This window comes from Cuculus canorus, chromosome 7 (genome assembly GCF_017976375.1).
Source record: "Cuculus canorus isolate bCucCan1 chromosome 7, bCucCan1.pri, whole genome shotgun sequence".
Lineage (NCBI taxonomy): Eukaryota > Metazoa > Chordata > Aves > Cuculiformes > Cuculidae > Cuculus > Cuculus canorus.
This window is the reverse complement of record NC_071407.1, coordinates 9,530,259-9,553,007: the sequence shown is the minus strand read 5'-3', so window position 1 is coordinate 9,553,007 and position 22,749 is coordinate 9,530,259. Positions and strand designations below refer to the sequence as shown.

Sequence of the window (22,749 nt, the reverse complement as noted above, 5' to 3'; positions counted from 1 at the left end):
ACTTTTTATGAAGACATGGTGCTAAAACTTCACCCAAAATCTGTCTTCTGAGTTCCTGCAAGCTTTCCTTTTTAAAAAAGCAGCTTGCCTACATGGCTGTCGTCAGAAGAAATGTAATTGCACATAATAGATGTGATTTTCCTTTGTGGGATCAAAATGTTGATGTGACACTCACTGCAAGGCACTCTGAAACTCAGACCATCCTGCCACAGAGTCTCAAAATTAATGTCCTGATGTGTCATTACACGTGTCTGGCTAAGTGTAGTGTAATTCCCATTGAGCTCAGAGACCTACTGCAGCAGAGCTCAGGTAATGTACTCTTACAGTATCAGGAATCCACTGAGCAGCAAAGAGCAGCTTCTCTAGTATTGTTCCTGGACTTGGCTGCAAGGTCAGGAGTTTGGGAAAGCTTTTTTTTTTTTCCAATCTCTGTTTAACTGACAAAAGATAAAGCTGCTTTGTCCTGTCAAGTGGAAGGGTGTGGCTTGGCAGTCACAGGGAAGACCCCACTGTGGTACACACTGGCTTGAGTAAGAAAAGGTATCTGATTTGCCCTTCCCCTAATAATTGTGACTTTTTCTGGATTTTACTCTCTGGATACCATCCCTGCCTGTTTTTCAAACCCCTCTGATATATTGTGCTTGAATTGCAGGGGGGCTGTAACGTCCCTAGGCTTGTCCTGGTGCTGGTGCAGGAGGAGGCAGCATTTGAGCCAGCAACAAAATGCTTTGCATCTCTCAGAAGTTCCCATCTCATTTACATCGGGCATAAATGCACCCTGCAATTTATTGAGTTGCTCATCATGAACATGGTGCTCACTGTGCAATAAGTAACTATTCTGTTGCTTATTCTGTTCTTCCTGGGCATTGTTGGAATTCGCGCATCAGTTGCGTACTAACAAGAATGACTAGACTAGAGTGAAATGTTATGGGTCATTAAACAAACAAACAATCTCACCTTCATTTTATTGAAGGTACCTATAAATCTCACCAGTTTTCTTCTTTACAGCTAGTTGACCCGAGGATCTGTGTGAAGGATCAGGCTGTTAGCTTAGGCAAGTTAGATTGCTTTAAGCAGCTGTGAACTAGTTTTATAGTGCTACCAGCCTGTTTCGTTTCCAGAAAGTGAAAGTTTGATGTATGTCCTGAATCTGGTTTCTCGCATGTAAGATCATTTTGCTACTCATGACCTAGACACCAACAATGAATGTATAAATTACAGGCAAGAAGAAAATTCTGAATTGACTCTAAGTGAATGAAAGTTGAATGATTCCCTGAATTTCAACTGGGAAAAGAAGAAAAGATGACTGAATTCTAAAACAGACTTCAATATAGAGAAAGAAAATGTTATTTTAGTATAGATTAAACTTATGACTAAGATATAGAGGGATTATTGTGTCTGTTTCAGATGTAATTTCATGCCTGAGAATTTACATTGAAGGCAGACTGGTCTGGATCACATTAGCAAGGGCCCTGTTTTGCTGTCAGTTTAATTAAATGGAAACTGCTGGCAAGGAGACCCGAGTAGGTTTATAGAAGCAATATTATTTTGTATGTTGGAACAGGAAACTGTTAGGTCTTCCAGATTGAAAGGGACACAAAAATGAAACCTGTGATTCATTCTTGTTTACAAACTCCCAGCTAGTATACAATGACCTTAGTGATACATTAACTGCAATTACACGTTATATGTAGTGGGCTTTACAATAGCTGCAGACTTCATAGTTATGAAAACCATGACCTTTGACAGGGAGGTTAGAACACAAAGTTTTTCCAAACAGTGCCTAGATCTTCAAAAGTATTCACGTTTCCTTCCCCGTTTCATGCGAGTAGATTGACAAGATGTGTGGTGGGTGTTCTGTTTGCTCACCACAAGATTGTTGTCAGGCAGAAACCCCCCAAAACAAAAAAGACCGCCCTTTGGGAACATTGATTTATCTGTTAACTGTGCCTGGCATGCTGCCTTTTGGCTTTGATTTCAGAGAGAAACATATTTGGTTACTTTAATAGGCAAAAGCACTGAACCTGACTTGTAGGGGGAAAAAAATGTTTTCTTTCCCTTTTTCAGTTCTGTTTATCATATCCTGACATTCTGTATCGTAATTGTACAACAGCTCCAAGTTGGAGTAAAGAAAAGTAGAACTAGATCTCAGACTCCATCAGCCTCATTATTCGAGAGCCAGCTTTACTGGGTGACTCAGTGGGACCGAGAATGAATGTTTATGCTGGTTAATAGCCACCCTGTGACAACAACTCTGATGATATCAAATGCTTTTTTGTTCTCCATAATTGTTCACGTCACCTATTTATATCTCCTCCGTTCATTTGTACTTGGTTTTATCTTTCAGAAGTTTTTGCTGAGGTTGCCTTACCTTGCTTCTTTCACCCTGTTTGTTCCCCCTTTTTTGCTTATTTGGAGATATTGAAAGAAAAGAAGGGTTTCTTCCATGTTCTTTGACCAAAGAAATTCAATTCTTACCTATTTTTAGCTACTTCTCCAACAGTGTGTGAGAGTAGAAGTTGAGAATATGAGAAAGTAAAGTTTTTAAGTCATGTGCAACTGTATCCTTTATTGTGTATGCATATACATGTAGTTACATATAATGGAACTGCGAGTGTATATATATATGTGTGTTTATACACAACTATATGTGTTGCTGAGGTCTGATACCCGTAAAGCACTTGACCAAATCAGAATCCTTATGAAAGACTAACATTCTTCACATAGGTATCAGAAGTAATAAAATATTTTTTTTGAGACCTAGAAAGATCAAAAGAAAAAGTAGGGACAAAAAGGGATTTTTTGTAGAACGTATAGTAGCAGCAGAAAAAAACAGGACAAGGTTCTTGGAGATCTCCGTGAAGCTGTAGGAGAAATCTGTGTTTTAATACTGACTTCAGTCATGCCCATTACCTCTAGTAAGCACAAAGCTCTGCATGGCTGGAAGATCAGTGGAGAGAGGAAATTTGGAGAACTGTTGTGTAGCTGTAGGTGAGGGAAGGGAAGAAAAAGCCTCAGCCACCGTCAGTACTTTTCCCTCTTCCAGTAACACGATGCAGTCCATCCCAAAGCACTCTATGGTGTTTTCATATGCTGGGGGGAGGCACTGGAGGGCACATGTGCTCCCCTCTCCTCTGCTGGGTGATGGGCTTCCGAGGACCAGCTTCCCATGGCAGTTGCTTAGCAGTAATTAAATATAAACCAACAGGCAGCAATCTCTCTTCAGATCCAGGGACTGTCCCTCAAAGCTGCCCCCTGGCTCATGCTTCTTTGTCTTGGGGATAGAAAAAGAGCAAGGGAGGATTGATTAGTTTTGATCCAGACTGTGGTGAGGTAAGAAGAGCAGAGAGGTCAGGGAGGAGTTAGTAAATTATTTCACACAGATGAGCAGCAAAATATTTCACAAGATAGGACGAAAAAATGCTCAGTTGACTCTACTTCCACAGCAAGAAGGGGCCTTCGGGTATCTCCTTTCAGGGCTTCCTGCATGGCTGGAAGTGGCAGCCAATGCTCGGCCCCTGAACCCATGACCCACTGGGCATTTGGCTGGTGTGGGGGCCTCAAATCACAGTCTTTTCCAGCCCTGGTTCCTCATTATCCTGGTCCCAGTGACTGCAATGCAGACACATCCATCGTCCTGCAGAGTTGTGGGATTCCTCAACGCAGCTCTGCCGGTTGTGTTGGAAAGCTGTAAGGAAGGAAAATCTTTCTGGAATAGGTGCCTTCCAAGGCAACCTGGAAAGGAGAAAGACTTTTCCAGTTGTAATGTTGGTGAGAGTCAAAGCCGGTAAACACATAAAGTAAAATGAGATTCTTTACCAGCAAGTTTATTTTAATTTTTCTTTTCCTGTTCTGCTTCGTGACAGAACTTCAAATAATTATGTTGATTTATGAATACAGGTATTTTAAAGCTGTAGTATGCTGTAACAAAGCAATGCCAGCTTATTGTTTCTGGCCCTATCCAATTATACAATTGAGTTTAGGCATGTAATAAGGTTATAACAGAAATATCCATCATGATGGATTGAATTTCATGAAGTACGACACAAGAATATTTATAGCTCCATTCTTAAAGCCACTTTTGGGTCAGAATGTGCCTCCTCCTTGATATGGCCTTTAAAAACAGGAAAAAAAATCTGAAACTTTTCTTGGTTCAGCCCCAAACCTACCACAACCCGTTGCCTACATGTTGGGGGGTAGGAGTGTAGGTTGACTGTAAGCAGAAAATGATAGAATAGGGTAATTATTTTGGCTAGAAAATGAGGATCTGGCATTATTTGTACAGTAACACAAAATCATTATTTGGCTTTGCCACTGTAATGAAACAATGAAGATCATACTTAAAAGTATCAGCTCCCAATAGACTTCTTGCTTTCCTTCTACCATTTTGGCTATTAAAACAAATTTAAATTGCTGGTCTAGTTTCCCGCTGCTTTTTAGAGAGCAGAGTGGGCATAGCCTCCCCTCCTCCCAGCTCCGTTTAAAAGTAGACCTTTGGCATTCCAGAAATCTGACCTTGTTTGTAGGGAATGGCTCATTTTTCTATAATGTAATATGAAGCACTCTTGTGTTTTGATTCCATGAACTAGAGAGTTTAATGTTCCAGCTCGCCATGATAAGGATATGATCTGGTTGAGATAGAAACGCTAAAGGAAATTAGCTATTGTACTATTCTTTAACATATTGTTTGCCTAGCGGTTTTGTTTCGAATCATTTGGAATAATCTTGGAGTACCTTTAAAAAGGATTTTTTTAAAAAAAAAATTTTTTCTTTGTTGTTGGCCTGGATAAAAAGGTGGGGCTTTAAGATATTTCTCCTAAAATAAATGTGAGGCCGCCTCATTTATAGTCAGCATGCCTTGATTACTTGCAGACATGCTGGAAATTTACATGCGCTTTTCTCCATTATAAAACACTGATCTGTTCAGATCATTAGCTCCCTCATGACTAGAGTTTGGCAGCAAGCCAAGGCAGGCTAAATCTGTAGCTGTAAATCGTGAGTTGAAATAGCAGAAAGTGGATTTGTAACTTAAAAAGTGTAAACAGTTTGGAAAATGAAGTAATTTTAGAGTATGATTGATTGCCTTAAGATTGCACTTTAAATTAGCCTAGGGTCTCTGATGCAGATACGGGCACTAACTGCTCGTTATATATTTTCACTTTTCTTTGGAACAATAGCATTGGTGATAGGCTTCTAAACAATGTATGTTTCTCCTAGAGTGACCTTTGAGGAAATGAATAGTTTTATTGTGTGTCCATTACTTTGCCTGAAACAACATTTTTGAGTTATTAATTTACTGAGGTCTATAAATAAAGGAATCAAAATGCAAAGCAGCTGCATTATGCTGCATATAGTTCATCAAACATGTACTTAAACATCACCATTTGAGATTGATAATGTACTGCATAAATAATTTTTTTTCCCCTTTGAAAAATAAGTCGTGTTTTGCGTAGCCTGCAGTTGCTGGAGATTGGTCCTTGAATCCCATAGAGGAAAAAATTAAGGTTATTTTTAGCACAAACAATTAGTGAACATTCTGGGCTACCAGCGCACTGCATTCACTTTTTCAAGGACCCTGGTTCACTTAATTGTGTAGTTGAGTGTCAGAAATGCACTGGCAATGGTGTCTGGAGTAAGAAACGTGGGGCTTGTATGGTCAATACTGTTATCCACTCATCTCCGCTCAGATCCTGTGTGTGTTGGTGCTCTCAGCACCTCTCTGGAGTAGGAGGGGTCCGTGCAGCACCCTGCATCCCAGGGTCCTCCGTCCTGGCCAGTGCTGGGCTGTTACCATGGAGGAAAAGTTGCTGGCCTGCCCGTGCGAACAGTGGGCGCACACCAGCGTAGCTGTTCCCCTGGCAGAAATGTGAATAAGGTAGTCCTGCTCCTTTGCATAGGTGAGATTAGGCTTTCTGGCGTTGCTGGGGAGCAAGCACCGAGCTGCAGCCGCGTGATGCTGGTGATCCCTGGCAGCTGTGGCTGGAGAAGAAAAGCCGAGAGGCACAGAGATATAATGTGGTCACAGGGAGTGCAGGCTGAAGGAGTCACTGAAAGGCATTTTTGTGGATGTGAAAAGTGTATTAGATTTGGAGCCTTAAAATTCATGGTATGGTATCCCCAACTGGTCGAGAGGAGCAGTAGTGGGAGGCAGAGCGTGCTGTTGGTGTGAGGAGCATGTGCCATTTAATATCTCGTGTCTTGCAAGTTCTGGCTGTTCGTGAGTGGTGGCTGAAACCTTTTGCTGCTCTTTCCCAAAGAGATCTAAGACCCATCGTTTGTGTACCTGCCTACCAGGGCAGTGTGGCATCTGAAGTCACAATCATCTCTAGCGTGGAACAAGACCTCGGTGTAACTTTGTGAGTGTGGGCAACGTAGCTGACATGTATGTACTAAGCATATACGTTCTGTTCATCCAGGACTGCTGCGGGCTGCCCTGCCATGATCTGTAAAACTTGTGGCCAGTTAGGAGTCTAAAACTATTTAACTGATGTTAGCAGTAGTTACAAATCACAATAAATAGCTGTGACTGATTGAAGAGAATATATAACAAAAACTTTTATAATCTTTTTTCATCTCTCTTCCTGTCCTAGATTTGGTATCTAGCATTCAGTAGGTACAAGGACTTGTTTTGTCATTCTTCTGGAAGCTCTTTTCCCAGAGAATATTTTTTCCCAGTGTTATCATCCCTCCTTGATCTTCTTTCCTTTCTCCCTCCACGTTTGAAATGAAGATTTTGCACTTGTGAAAGAGGTAGGGCTGAGAGGTCTGAGCTCAGGTCTGAGAGCAAGGACCTGCTGAGAGCTGAGCTCAGTGACTCGTTCAGTGGCCTAAAGCAAGTCAGAACATCTCTGATGAGGTTATTTCATATGTAAAACAGGGGAAATAATACTTATCTATCTACCTGCCTCATAGGAATGCCCTGAGGACTAATTAGCGTCCATTAAGTGCTTTGAAATAGAAAGTGCTATCTATTATTAGAGCATGCTCCAGACTAGTAGATAGTACTTCAGGATTGTTTTCTACTTGGGAGCCTCCCTCTCTGCTGGGTGTCCAGACCAGAACCCATCTCCTGGTGTTTTCTGGAAGATTGGCGGCACTCTCCAGGCCCTTCCTGGGCAGATTCTTTGAAGACTGATGCTCTCTCTGAAAACTTGGAAAGAGAGTTTGCCTAGAGAAAAGAGTGGGAGGATACTTGTTTGTTCTCCTCAGCTCATAGGCATAACTTGTCCTGAAATCCTTTCTCACCCTGCCTCCACCTGAGGCCTTTTCAGATAATTCGGGTAGCAAGGCTTCTCCTCTCCTCCAGGAATCGTTTCCTGGTCCTGCAGAAGAGGAAGAGAAATCCCATATTAGTTCTCAGGAGTAGTTTGGGGCTGGGCTGGTAGGTTCCCATCGCAGGAGCCCTTTCTTATTCAGTAAGCCGTTCCTCTTTCTTGAAGAGCAAATGCTTATGTTCTTTCCTTTCACCAGGCAATAAACTCCTCTGCAAAAAAAAATCTAATTTTGGGTATAGGATAGTAAACTCTGCATGTGTGTGTCTGCAGAAGTATGGGAGTCTTTTCATCATCGTAACAGGGAGAGTTGTCATCTGGCCGGCAGCTCCTTTTGTTCTCTGGCGCATCTTCTCCCACCGTATACTTTTGTATCTCTCTTACAGATGCCATAACAATCCAGGTCAAAGGACCCAGCACTGTTCTCACTGAAGCCCACAAGCTTGGTCTTTCTACCAGTGAGACTAGGACTAGGTCCAAATTGACTGGAGAGGAGCTTTGTTTTTCTCCATTTTCTCCTCACGCATCTCTCATGAGTAATGTGCAATGAGACAGGAAAGCCTGTGTGAAATTTTCCAGGGAAATTTTCTGTGTTTTAATAACATTAATGAAATTGCTTAACACTTCATCAGATATTTTAGCACGTGTTGCTGGGATTTTGATGCTTCCCTGTTTGGGCACTCTGAGTTTTCTTCAGTAACAGAAGACGCTTACCTTAGAAGTGGAACTGAGGGCTCGTATGGACATCTGGTCCAACAATTCAACCTTAGTTCTGCAGAGACCTTTCTGGCACAGGTGTCAGTAGACACTATTTTGACGAGATTCTGCATCTCCTCTTCTGCCTGCAAGTAGGGGAAAGGCATCAGGAGCAAGTAGCCCACAAGGTCCCACATGCCTGCGACTAATTCCTTTTCCATAGAAATAAGGTTCTGCCGTAGAAAGTCCTAATGATGTGACCTTGGTCACACAGGAAGGCTTTGGTATTGCTGAACTTCAGCACAGTTGGGTTTGCTCATCTTGTTCTGTGTATTGCTAAGGTTTTGGTTCTCGTGTCCTAGATGGGAGAGTACGTTAGCTACCTTTTCCTTTACACCTTCTTCTTATTACTCCTCTTCAGTTTGAGTCTGCTTTGTTGTGATACAGAATTAGATTAAACAAGCAATTGCAGGCTTACTCATATACCTGTAACGGCTATTGAAGCTAAATTTGGTTTGTTCTTTAGAGCAGCAATTTGGGGGTTATTTGGTGCAACGTGAGAAGTTTGGTTATGATGTGAAACTCCCAAAGTAGCTGGAAAAATGGAATGTGGGGCATTGACTTGGTGACCTGGAGTGTGGCAACTCCCAGCTGGCGTTTCCTCATGGTAGCCCTTGTGTTGTTGCACTCCTTCACTGTGAAGGAGGGGAACTAGAGTAAGGTTCTCCTGGGGAGCAGGTGCATGCTGCAGTGAGATGAGGATAAAGGACAGCAAATTCTTGGGAAGAAATATATGGTGCTAGCGTTTTTGTAATTGCAGGTTTTTTTTAAAGGAATTGCATCATGCTAATTCTAATTCTGTGCCACTCTTGGATTTAAGCATTATTGCACTACAGATGATAACTCAAGTTTATCTGTAAAATTCTTTAACTGTGGTTTTTGTTTCCCAGCTTGACTTCTTTTTCTCCTCTTGTCTTTGATTGGCTTCCAAAAAAAGTTATTAACATGTTGCAAAACAAATACAAGGGGCTGCTGAAGCTTATTAAAAATGGTTTCCTTTGTTCATATCTGGCAGTTGACAAATTGTCTTGTGCTCTATCTTACCTGCTCCCGTGTGAAAGGTTACATGAGAAAATGGCTGCAAATAAATTGCCATTGAATGTTGTTGAAGACTAAGCATACAGCTTCTCTATTAAGGACCTTTTTTAAAGCTCTCTATTCAGGCTCCCCCCTGCATGTCTCTCTAACACTTGTCTGTTATATTATGTTTGGCACAGAAGGAAACATTAAATAGAAAAGAAATGTCTGACTGTGGTGTTTCTAGACTCTATTATCCCTCTGTCAGATGTCCACATGAGAAGGGTACAATTTTTGTCCATATTGATGATGATTTTTGAAGGTTTTACTAACTGTCTACAGAGTGAATTGCTAGAAACAAATGAAATCGAAAAGCATATTTTTGCAGCTTTGGAAATCTTACTTAAATCAGTGTAATGAAACGCACTCAGTAAAATGTAATTATTCTCACTTCTCCATGTGTCAAAGAAATCAACAGTATGGTTAGGGAGCGGAGGGTTACAGTGAGCTTGTTATTTTTATTCAGAGCCAGATACTGCTTGTGTGTAGTAAATTGTAAATAGTAATAATGCAGTTTTTATGCGTACTAAATACCCTGCAAGAATTAACAGGGTTGTTACTTCAGTAAAGGTTTCAAAGAGGGCATAAATGTCAAAAACGGAGCTCGACTGTTTAAATCACTGGACCATTTCCACCCTCCACCCCTCGTGTCACAGCTCGGGACCGGCAGCTTCTGCCGTTGCTATTTCAAGGAGGGTGCAGTTCCTCTGAATTTTCAGAATGATAGTGAAAGGGCCCCACGTGAAATACCAAGATAAGGCTTTTGACTCATACTTTTGGGGCAATGGAAAATAAAGATTCTGTCATGGGGAAGAGGTGGTGTAACAGTCCATTGTAAGTAAGGCTGCATGGGCTTCTCTCATTTGTGTTTGAGTGGTGTGTGGAGGTGAAAGAGATAGGAGACTGGAGACCTCATTACTCAGATATTAAGCCCAGTTGCTCGGTTTCTCTCTGAGTGACTTTCCTTTTTTATTCTGATTTTCATGCCTTAAATTTTTCCCAAGCAAGCATGGATTTGCCATGGACCTCATCAGCACAGAGGGCAAATGGCAGACCACAAGTTTAAAACTCATTGGACCGAAGAATATCTTCAGGAAAAAAAAAAGATTTAGTCTTGAGCACTGGACTGGGGAGCCTGTTCCGTCCTTGAGCTCATTATTCCAGTGGTTAATTGTCATTGCTGTAAAAACACGTGCCCCTTTCTTGCCAATGGCACTCACGGAGCAGAGTTTTTCATTCTCCTGTGTATTCTCTGTAGGGTGTTACACTTCAGAAGAAAGGGATACTAAGACACATAATCGTAGTAATAATAATAAAAATGATGAGAAGATGTTGTAGGAAAAGTTGCTGGATGTAATGCATCCACCCCACCATGAGGGCCCTTTAGGGAATGTGTAACTTCAGCCGCAGGAGCAGTGCAAGTACTTGTGTTTGTAGCATAACTCTCATGCTCGAGTATTTGCAGGATCAGACTTTATGTGTAAGTACTGAAGCGTAGTTCACTGGTATGTTGGATGGTGTTCAGAGATTGCTGAAAACGGTGCATTAAATAGCACTTTGAATTGCAAAGTGCTGGTTCAGTTTTGTCTATGAGAATGATAACACTTATTATCTGATTGTTCCCTGTGCAAATCTCACCTCAGGAAAAATTAAATTATGTTTGAATTCAGCTAAAGCAAAGTATATCATTATTTCCTTTTGTTATTAAAAGGGATTTTTACTATTTGTTTGTTAAAACTGAAGCAGCTGCCATGTTAGAGCCTTAGATGATTTAAAAGCAAATACAGAGGCAGAGACATTTACAGTACAATTGGCTTGTTTAATGTGATTTAATTCCTCTTCTTGGCTTTGTCATATTACCAAATTATGTTTTCAGCCCCCCTCCTCTTTTTAATTCTTTCTTCTTTGTTATCAGCAGAATTGAAGCTGCTTATCAGTAACCACGACAACCAGGATAAATACTTGTTTTAAAGCCAGTGCACATTCAACCTGAATGGTCCACATGACCCAGAACATTCAAGAGGACAGGCAGCATGTGCTCCGCTCCTGTTCTACAGTCAATCTCCCTCTTCCCTGTGTCTCCATCTGCTTTAGAAAGCTAATAGGGCAGTTTAAAAACCTTTTACATCAAAGTGGTTTTCTGTAGCTATCCATGGCTGTTTGTACATGGGCTGGCCCTTGCCTGTGACCTGGGGGATAAGCAGAGAAGGAAATTTTGGGAGGCAAGAGAGGATTTCACAGCCCAGCTCTGAACTTGACCTCATCCCTGGTATCAGGTTGTTTTTCTCTTGCTCCTCCAGCTATTGTTGTGGCAGTCACCTGCCATTCGGCAAGAGGGCAGACTGCTGCTTTGCAAACCCTCCATGGAGAGTGAAGATAATCGCAGCCGGAGAGCAGCTAAATAAAATTAAGAAGTGGCTGGGATTGTGTGGGATGGGGAAAATGGTTGTGATGGGAGAGAAGCCTCCATCCCCTGTCCCTGATGGAGGCAGGCAGGCTGGCTGGGGTGGCCAGAGACAGCGGTTTCACTTTCCAGGAAACTCTGACTTACCCAGAAATCCCCACTGACAAGGATTTCTGCCTGGGCTGTTTGCTCTCTCCCATGCTCTCCACGTTGCTTGATGCTGTAGAATAAATCCTTTAAGCTCTCTCTGTCTCAGTTTCTCTCTCTGTGTAATGGGGATAATAATTTTTACTCATCTCCATAAAGCAGTTTGAGGTCTGTGGATGGAAGGGTTATATAAAAGCTGGAAATGATGATTGTCAGTCACTCTTCTTTTGAGTCTAGAAACACCTCATAAACCCACTTCCTAAGGCGCAGAAGGATCCTGGGAGCCCAGAGAAAGAGCTGCAGTTAGGAGAAGCTGAATATTGGATTAGAGCATGAAAAGGGAAGTTGAATGCCTGTTTGGAAACTTTTTCAGTATTATATTTCTTTTGTCTTCTTCAAAAATTGGATTTGTGATATGAATTCAGAGTGATTTAATGAGTTAAATATTATGGAAGATTTGATTATATGGACCTTCTGTCAATCATTGATGAACATTCTTGGTTTCATTCTTGTTCAGTAGGACTAGAGCGATGCAAATCCAAAATCACTGACTGTGAAATGTTCTTCAGCCATGTGCTTTAAGTATGCATTAGATGGTGCTGTCTTTTTTTCCTTAATGGCTGTATTGCTGTTGGGTTGAACAGTAGTTTCAGTCTCCAGTAGATTTGTAAGTATTCTCTTTCTTTCAAATGTTAAACTAATCTTAGGAATTCTCTGAACGGCTGATGCTCTGCTGGCGCTGTGACAGAAAGCAGAGGGCTGGGGAAGTGGCACAAAATTCTGAGAATTAGCTCTGTCTCCTTCTTACAAGGAAAGAAATATCTGATACGTGCAGAAGGGCTGCACATTTTATTCTGAATATTGGTAGAAATGGCTTTTGCCTTTTTATCAATTTAAAAAAAAATCAGGCAGGCAAATGTCCATGTAAGAATTACAGGCAACTTGTTAACTTAATCATTATCTGGTAAAGGTAAATGTAATCACTGTGTTCTGTATCCTGCAACACGTTGCCTTTGTTCTTGATTGCATTAGCATTCAAATAGAGTGAGGTTCTCAAAGCAAGGATGAGTAGCCTGGGTCCTACAAACAAAGCAGTATCCCTGTTGTGTCAATAATTTACCCAAATTTATTGAAACCCAAACCCACATATTTCCTGTGCCATCTCATGGGGTTAAATCATTACTGCATTTGCATTTATCTGTGAGAGAAATATGATTGTTAGATTAATATTTTTAGGTTTCGTGATTAATTAGCTGGACAAGGCACACCGAATAGCATTAGTAGAGTGAACAAAGACTGTCGGAATGAAAAAGCAAGGTGGATTGGAAGAGCTGTGTTTGATAAGTCTTCCGTAATCACTGGGGAGAGTGGATTGGCATGCTAGAGCATGCAGAAGTAGTTTTGTGACCGTGATGTAGCTACTTGAACTCCTCAACTGTTGCTCCTACCTGACAGCAGCCTGGTGCAAAGGGATGTGGGTTCCTGCTGGGATTCTTAGCCCTGTTTTTGCTCGGGGTTCAATGTGTGAAGTGGTCAAGCGAGGAGCCAGTCATAATTCTCCCATGAAGGTAATTTCATTGGGAGAGACATCCTGTCTCACAAGGGTACCCAGAGATTCAGGTTATTATTTGCATTGCTTCTTGGCCAGCTGCAGTTATCTGGGCAACAATGTGGGGGTTTTTGGCAAGTTATGACTGGATGGTAATATGGGAAGGTGTTGTCATTGCAAGGTTCGTCCTACAGGTTTTTAGTTATGAAGATCCAGTTTAGTCCTGCTGCTGCTTATTCTTCCATTGTTCTGTGTTTTCTGTTGTTCTTCAGCTTTTTGAAGGCTTCAGAGCTTTTAGGTAATTGTGTAGTAAGTTCAGTTTTGCCTGCTGGAAGTGATGCTGTCTCCCCTTGGGATGTTGTTAGAACAGGCAACTTTGAGGCGTGCAGAGCCTGTCTGACCTGCAGTCGTTGGTTTTGAAGGGTCAGCTACGCACATCTTTGTCTCATCTGCACCTGTGTTCTCACGCCTGTACTGCACAAAGTCCTTGCCAAAGGTGTAGAACAGGGGAAGGAGGACGGGATCCTGTCTTAGCAGCTGGAAGAGCCAAAGTCCATTGTCACAGATGAGATCAATGTTTTTTATCTTGATGACGAGTGTATTTACAAGGAGGGGAGCAGTGTTAGCATGCGTTTGGACCGTTGCTTTGGCATAGTGCAGACTGTGTTTTCTCGTGGTGGAATTGATTTCACTCTATTCGATCTGCAAGTTAAGCCTCTAGACTAAACTACTTGTCGTTGATGAGAGAGTAGTAGCTCCAGAGAGTGAGTTGATCCATGTCTTACAAAACAGCAGTTTGGACAGAGATCTCTCTGACTGCACAGCTGTCATAGACTAAAACTGCATTATAAGATGAAACAAGCCCTTCTGCAAGAAGGCAGAGTAGCGAGGGCTCTGCGCGGGAGAGGAGCATGATGGACAGAGCCCAGCAACTTCCTTCATTTTTGTTCTGTATTCCAAATAACTCCCTTGCTCAATTTGCTACCCACACACCAAAGCATTGTCCCGTTTTATCCGGTTCCCCTGATACTTCCATTGCTTATCTTATTAAGATCTGTGTTAACATTTATCAAAACAAATGGCAAGCCTGGGACCTTTTAAGTAGTTTTTTTAGTTAATAAAACCAATCTTCTACTTCTGTTATGTTAAAAGTACATTATCTTTTTATTACAAACTCTCTACAGCTCTGTCTGTTTTCCTTCTTGGCAATTTTATGACTGCGCCAGTTGATTGCTGTATGGAGAATTACAAAATCATTAAGGGTGGGGTTTTACCAGCTGACTTACAGTACAAGCCATTTCTCAAAATAACCACAACAGTGCAATACTGATGTGTAATTTACGTCACAGTATGTTTTTATGAAATAGTTTGTGGGTTATTCATTTAGATTTAGAACTGAGTATCTCTTCTCTCGCTTTTTAATCGAGCTTTCTTCTTTCTTTTCTTTTTTTTTTTTTTTTTTTTTCTTTTAATATTTTCCACTCGTAGGCCTGGCTTCCCTCCAACTTACCAGCTACAGTGAGGAGGAGAAAAATGATATTTTTTTTTTCTTTTGCCTGCAGTTTAACTGCAAGTGTGTTTTCCTCTTTGATGTGTACATTTGTGTTAACTGCCTCAGAAGAGATGGTAGATTTGTGGTAGAATGTATTGCGCAAAGATAGAGCAGAGAATTGATAAAAGAGAAGCAAAAGTTTGGAATTTCAAACCATAGTAAGCAAGTGACGGTATTTAGCCTCCTGCTCTAGTACATTTCCTTTTTAAAAACGACTGTCTGTATAATGTCTTGTAATTAGAACAGGAAATCATTGAGTAACTGTTAGAAGAATAAGAGCACTTAAACTGAAAGGAAAATTACCTTCCGAGAAATTATATTCACAATTTTTTTTCCTTGAAATTTTTTTCCTTACCTTCATGTTTCTGTGTTGGTAATGATGGTAACAGATGTACGTACCCTTATCTTCATCATTGTTCTGCTTATGTTTTCCTGGGAGGGGGGAAAGAGTAATTTTCTGTAATACAAAAAAAATGAATGGACAGAAAATGGGAAATGCCTAATTACAAAAAATATTCTGTGTCACAACAGAGTAGCAATTAAATTGAAACTTCAATATAATTATCAATAACAGTCAGGCCTGGAAGGGTGCCAGGTGCGTAAAGTTGGTGCTCAGCCTTTATGTGGTTGCTAGGAGCACACCGAAAAGTATAAAGCCTAGAGAAAGGAATGTCTAATGTAATAAAGTAACAGAAGGTAGCATAAATCATTGTGAGAGCAGTTCTTATTGACATTATTTTACTTAAATTGGGTCGAAACTAGACATTTAGTCTTACAAGAGGCACAAATTTATATTTCTTCAGCAGAAATAACTCTCTGCTTTCTGGGAAGAAGTGGAGTGTGCTTTCCTAGCACCAGCCTCGTACATATTTGGAATCTTTTAAGCAAAAATCCTTAAATGTTTGTTTCTATTGGCATCCAAATGCATTTGCACTAATACGATTAAAAGAACTAAAGGGCAAAATACTTGGCAGCTTTTGCAGTTGAGGTAATTAGGTACAGGAAGGAACATGCATAGTTTTTCCATCAAGCACTATAAAATCCTGGTGTGAAGGTCTTTTTAAAGAAAAAAAAATGCTTACTGATGTTGAGAATAGATTATGGCGGTTAGCAAGAACATTATAGGCTGATATTTCTGAAACAAGCAAACAAAAAGCGAGTTGCAGTTTTGTGTTTCTCTGCACTCTCTGTAAATAGTTCTGGCTCTACATGGATTTATTAGGAATTCTTGCTTTTAGCAGGCTTTATTTTTTTTCTTTTGGGGCTTTTAATTGTCTGATGTTACATATTAAAAGTGGTTGTGCTGATTTGAAAAGTCAATTCTTGCATAAATTCATTGTATTTGGCATTTCATGCATCTCTTACTTACAAAGACAACTTGAAGAACATGTAATCCAACATAAATGCCAGGCTGTGCCAAATCCCGGCTCTCTGTACCCTTCACAAAGGGAACTGTTGGATTACATCTATGCATACATAGGCAGCACTTGGAAGGCAGGGGTGGAACTTTGCCTCCTAATTACAGTTTCTCTGTTTTCAGACCCGAAATATATAAATAAATGAAAAGTTGACATTGGAGGGGGTTGTTAAAACACACAATTATGATATAAGCGTGGAATTGGAGTAATTTCAGTTGAGCCTTACAGAGTACTATAGGTATTGCTTTTTTTTATCGTGTTCTCTATGATGGAGATAAAATGAGATTCAGAAATAACAGCATCTCATTTTTCTATGATCTCAAATGTTTTTAGAAATTACATTGTTTTTCTTAATTTTCATGGAATGTGATCCACATTTTGATCTCCTTTTAAGAGGAAACTCTTTCTAATCATATTTACAAAAAATTATTTGTTAATATACACGAAGTCTTTTATTAGGTGGCTGTTAGATTTTTCTAGAAGAAAAATATTCCTTCTTTGGACTTGCGTTTTGTTGGGGATTTGTCCACTTCATCTTTTCTCGTGTAGGCGGGGTTGAGAAAAAAGTCTTTGTTCGAGGAACACTCTGTTTGTCTTTCACTGAACAAATCTTCAGTTTATTCAGTCTTTGTTCAATCTTAGATTTATCTGTTGAGCCTGGAGTGAATAAGGAAAGGAAACAAATGCATCATAAAGCCCTCACTGGAGTTGCACAAGCATGTGTAAAAGTGATCCTGTAAAAAATGGCTTGATTTTTATTTATGCCAGGGGTTTGAGTTAAGTCATCAGTTGTTGGGGTAGAAAGTTTGTGTAATTCTGTGCAGGGACTTGGAGAACGTTTGTCTAAAAACTAATGGTTTACTACAAAGGCACATGGGACATACTTTTATATACACCCTGTTTAAAAAGCTGACCACATCCTGGCATAAGAAAAGTGCTGTCAGATCAACAGATTCAGCTCACCACTATCTACACAAAGGCATGAAGTAGTAATAACTGTCAGGCAGGCATATATGAAAGTCTCAAAGGAGCTAAGGGTGGATCATGTGCTTGTTAATTCCTAAAACAGTTTTCCTGATCTGATTTTTAGAGTTTCCTAATAAAGGAGCGAGAGCCTTATTCCCAGGAGCAATTGGCTCAATTGTGCTGTTGTGTAGGCTTATGGGATACTTAGTTGTTGAAAACAGAGAAGGCACAACCACATCCTTATTGACTAAAAGAGGTTTTAGGGCCATAAATTTTATTTTCTTAGAAAAGTAGTATAAATACTGTTTACTAAAATGTGTTGGTTTTACTTTTCTTACACAGATTGTTTGATCTCCCCACCTATGTCAGGGTAGTGAGGAAGGTTCTGAGTTTTTAAAAGTGATAGCTTTCAAGAGCTGTGGTGGTAAGAACAGAACTTCTCAAGACCAGCTGCTGCGTAATTTTTTTGCGGCGTTGCATTCATCTGCAGTGATGACAATTCTAGGTGATACGTCTGCTTCCAGAGACTTCTTAAAATTTAGCCTTTCGTGTATCAACATTTCCATCACCTCACACGAATCAAGATAAGTTGTGCCATCGTGTTTATTTAGGGAGAACTGATCTGACATTTCTTACAATATCTCAAGTGATTTTTACTTTAGGGATGAGAAAGATTATTTTGGTATTGGTAATGGGATTAAATAGTAGACATTTTGTCTCTGACAGAAGGCTGAGTTATTCAGTAATCAGAGTACAACAGAAAACATAAACTGAATGCTCTTGCTTTGCCTTCATTGGCATGCATGGAAAGCCATGTTCAGTTACCCCACCTGAGGAGATAAATGAGCATAAATAGAAGTGCTGTTCAGTACTGGCTGCATACCTGCAAATGAATAATTTCTCATGTTTGCATCTCTGGTTGAGGTTTTTTTGCTGTTAGGTTTCCTGCTGGTTGTCATACGATGAAACTTGATTGTGATATTTTAAAATCTGCCACCTTTATGCTTAATATTATCTAAAACCTGGGGGAATTGAACAGTCTGAGCTCTAGATCGCTTTATATTTTGAGACCACATTTCGACAGTACAAGCTGTTTGAAAATTCATTTGCTCATTGTGCTCTGTAGGTGTTTTATTGAGTCCTGCTCCATTTGCAGTTAATGTGAGGAAAGTTATTTTCTTCTGTTAGGGCAGCCTAGCATCAATGTCCAGGTCAGATCAGCCCACTTTCTTGGGCCAGGGGCCCTTTGGTAGTTGCCAGTATAAGATACTTCAAAGGAGAATTAATAGCTGTGTGCTCTGGGGCTTGTATATTATTATTTTTAAAAGACATTAGCTGGTGTAAACATGAGTTCAGTAAAGCTGTGGAGAGAGCTGAGTGAAAATGACAGATAATATTTCTATCAAAGCAGCCAAATTGGCAAAGTATGGAGAGCACTTTGATTCAGGCTGTTGGCCAACTTCTGCAGAGAGATGTTTTCTTAGTCATCCAGGTAGAGACCTAATGGGTAAGCAAGGGAGAACTGAATGGAAAGCCAGAAAAGAAGCTGTTTGAATAAACTTTCTGAAAATTTCTGGGTTTGACCTTTCTTTCCAAAACCTCTGTGCTACAAAAGGTTGGTTTGGTCTTTCCTCAAGACCAGTAGGCCATGGTTTTTCTGAGATGCTTGAGTTACAGCCCTTGTTCTGTATTTTTCTGACATCCTAAGAGTATTTTTTTTTCTTCTTCCAGGTGAGGATGATGAAGATTCAAACCTGCTAATTCTCAGCTACCCACAGTACTGTCGATATCGTTCCATGTTAAAGCGCATTCAGGACAAGCCTTCTTCAATATTAACAGATCAGTTTGTTTTAGCCCTGGGAGGCATTGCAGTAACAAGCAAGAACCCCCAAATCTTCTACTGTCGGGATACATTTGATCATCCAACTCTAATAGAAAATGAAAGTATATGTGATGAGTTTGGTAAGTCACGTTACAACTGTTTTCTTTTCCTCACAAGTAAAGATATTTTTTCTTCTGTCTATTATAGAATTCCAATGGGAAGATGTGATTCCTTAAAAGTGAACCAGTGCTGTTTATGTTTGAAATGTTAAGTACCAAATACTTAAGTACCAAGTACTTTCTTCTGTGCGACTGAAGCCATCTAGCCACTAGTGATCTTGGTATTGCAAATTGAGATCAAAGATAATGGGTAGGGGGTGTAGCACAGTTATTTGGTATGAGTGAAAGGATCCCTTGTCTGGGATTGAAATTTGTCTACCTTAACCATTCGCGTATAGCTTATGTCTTTTCAGAAGGTTTACAAAGCATGTTGGTTATTTTTAAAGTCATTGTTGGTGCAATATGCTAACAAATGCAAAACAGTGGAGACTCCCTGGGCATCCCATTGCTGTTGCAGAGCATTCCTCAACAGCGCGTGTACTCCTAGGGCCTTGAACAAATGTCAGCTATGGCTATTGTGTTCCTGGCCTTCCTGGAACGTGCGCTTTTTCACTGGGGGCATTGCCAGTGCTAGGAGCTTGCTTTTACAAGTGCAAGGGCACTTCTGGGAGGTGACCTTGTAATTCAAGGGGTGTAAAGAATACTCTGCAGCTCCAGAGGAGCATGCTGCTGGAAGAGAGGGCTGCAAGATTGGACTCCTGATAGCTGCCAGGTCATTTCATGCCTTTTGTTTTGTGTGTGTGTGTCAGATCAACCGAACGGCAATGGATGTGCTGCTGAACGTGTAGCAGAATGTGTGTTGTGTTCACACCAAGGGTAACTCCAGTAATGGTTCCGGTGTAATTTCTTTAGCAGTGTACCTATGCTGTGAGAATTAAGTTTTATTACCCATATCACCAGATGGATGAGCACTGCGGCTAATGCTAGCAAAGTCTGTTTGCATAGCAGTGGGGACACCTTTGCTGTGTGAGATCCTGGATCTCTGCAAGGAAGCTCTTGTGGTCTCTTAGAGAGTTTCCAATTATGCATCTTACATAGAGTAATGGGAGCGAGAGAGAAGGGCTTCGACAATGCCTGTGACAGGAAGAAGAGGGAGGTGAATCTCCCAGCTTTAGCAAGCTGGCTTTGAGCTTAGTGCCTTGTGTTGGCAGAGAAACACCAACCTAACCGGTAGCATTAGGACATTTTGTGAGGTAGTGCAGGACTACACCAATCAGCTCCTGACAGGCAGAAAAGATCCTTCCTCACGCAGTATCGTCAGTGGAGCACATTACTGCTGAGAATAGTTTTAATTTTGCGATGTCAAGCTTTTGCGGGATTGTGCCCAAACTGTCAAGTCCGTTCACCCTCAACAACACATTACAGGCTTTGAATGAACTATGAATAAAAATGTTGTTGCTCTTAGGGGCTGCAGCTGGTGAAAAAAATAAATGAAATGCCCTGCAAGTTGGGTCCAATAACATGATGGTATCATGTTGGTTTGTGTTTACTCTGAGCTCCAGTTCAGAATATAAAGTTCAGTTTTAATTAACTATCCTTCTTATACGGGAAAGGTTATTTTAGGCCTGAAGGCGTTTGATGAGCATGCCATCTGCTTTCTGTGGAGTATTTTATTCGGGGTCATTCCTTGATTACAGGTTTGTTGAAATAGTTGGATCCATAATGTAAGTATATCATGGAATATTAGTAATAGATGAATCGGAGAGATGTGGAGTGATGCAGAAACTACACTTAGTGAACCATAGGAAGTGCGTTGTTCAGTCTCTGAAAGCTGACTATGCCGTTCTCTTGACCTTTGCGAGGTGATTAGCTCATTATCAAGTGAGAGCCACAGAAATGTTAACTATAGAAATTAATAATGTGTATTTAAAATTTAGTTTGGTTTACAAAAGCAGATTTTTCAAAAATGCCTATAAAAACAAAAATATGCTAATCTTTAAAAGTATTTCTTATGAAAATAATGATGTGGTAAAATTTGCAAGCCCTGCTGTGTTAGAAGAAAAAAAATGTGTGTGGTTCCATTTCTGTGTTGCAAAATGTGTGGTGTCAATTATACTACCTTTGTTGAAGGCAACAGGCAAAGTGCTAGTCTATCCTTTTCTTTGCTGGCAGGACAATAAAATGTACAGCACTTCGTTATACAAACAGTTTACATTGATACCATGTAGATTGATGTCACATGTGCAAAGTGATGACTGTTAAAGCTAAACAGAGTCAGGGTGGTACAGTAGATAAATGGATTACTCTAAGGCACTGGTATTTATCAGTCAAATCTGAACGGAGACCAGATTACAGAAATGTGACTAAAATTCTTAAAAGGTGTCTGTAAGGAGATCCAGACACATTTAATTTGAACGACTTGGATGTTTCTTACCTTGCAAATGAAAAAAGTGTGCAGAAGGAGCAAGGTAGGAACGTGTGTATTTCCCCATCACCTGAAATCCTCCAAACTCTAAAGTGAGAACAAAATTTGGGAATTATGACTTACTAATGTCTTTATTTGGAAGTGCCAGCTTTTGATAAGGGTGCCAGGTCTTCTCCAGAAACATTGCTGTTGGTGAAGGTGTTACACGTTCTCTTCTCATTGGAGTACTGTGCGACAGATACAGCATGTCACGAATGAGACACCAGAAACACCTTTACAGAGAACCCATTTGCCACAGCATGCAAGCTGTTGTCCTTGCTAGGCAATTTTAATAGAGAAATGTTTTTTCCAGGAAGTATCCTGTCTGCTTGTATTATACATTTATAACAAAACCCATTTTGTTTATCTCTGACTCCTTCTCATACTTGCCTCCATTTTCCCCCATTCTTTGGGGTTTAACACAAGTAAATAAAGCAGGGAATGAGGAAGAAAAATTAAGCTTCATTGATGATAAATGATGTTTTTATGATGCGGGATTCTTTTTTTCTTTTTTAAGTAGAAAAGGTTTTGTCTGTCAGCTCCTGCAGATGCGGTTCGAAGAGGTGCTTCAGGCTATCCCATCCCATGTGGATGGCCTCTGTATTTCCACAGAGCTCCTGTAAGGGTTAGGCTGTGAGAAACTTCCTATCTGTCTTTAGCATGGGCTGGCAGAGGCAGTACCTACTGGTGGCACGGTGGCCACGTGTGTCTGCATCTGTCCTGGCTGTGCACTGCTGTACGACACAGGCCTGGGTGGTTTGGGCAGGAATATTCAGGTCTTTTTTTCTCTACAAAGTCCTCTACTGCTGATCCTCTTAACTTGGTTCACTGTGCCACAGCATCCCACCGAGGAGGCCCTGGAGAAGCAGGGCTAAGGAATCCGATCTACAGCTGAAACACTCGAGCATTTACATCTATTTCTTTGCAGTATGCCAGGGAAGGACTTGCTCTCCATTTACAGAGGAAAGACTGCTGTGAGTGGGAAGCTTCCTGCTCCCATTCTTGCTGATAGAGCTGCTGATTAGTTAATCTAACTGCCTTGGAGGGTTCCCCTCTAGAATGCAAATAGCTCCAGAGCTTGCTTCTGTTCATAAAACAGAAGACATAAGCCGTGCTTGGATGTCATGATAGCCGTAGTTCATGGATATGACCACAGTCAGACTGTGTATCTCTTTCCTTCCTGAAGTAAGAGCAATTAGAGCTCCACACCAGCACAAAGCAGTCAAGGTACATAATGAAATGCTGGTGCTGCTGGACAGGAGCA

General features: G+C 40.7%; 1 protein-coding gene across 3 annotated transcripts in view; it reads left to right on the top strand.

The window, feature by feature from the left end:
- Positions 1–22,749, top strand: part of ARID5B (AT-rich interaction domain 5B) — a 122,640-nt gene that overhangs the window by 29,013 nt on the left and 70,878 nt on the right. For all 3 annotated transcript variants that reach the window (XM_054071570.1, XM_054071571.1, XM_054071569.1), the window contains one exon: positions 18,872–19,102. In XM_054071570.1, the coding sequence (XP_053927545.1) occupies positions 18,872–19,102 (231 nt within the window). The remainder of the gene's footprint in view (positions 1–18,871; positions 19,103–22,749) is intronic.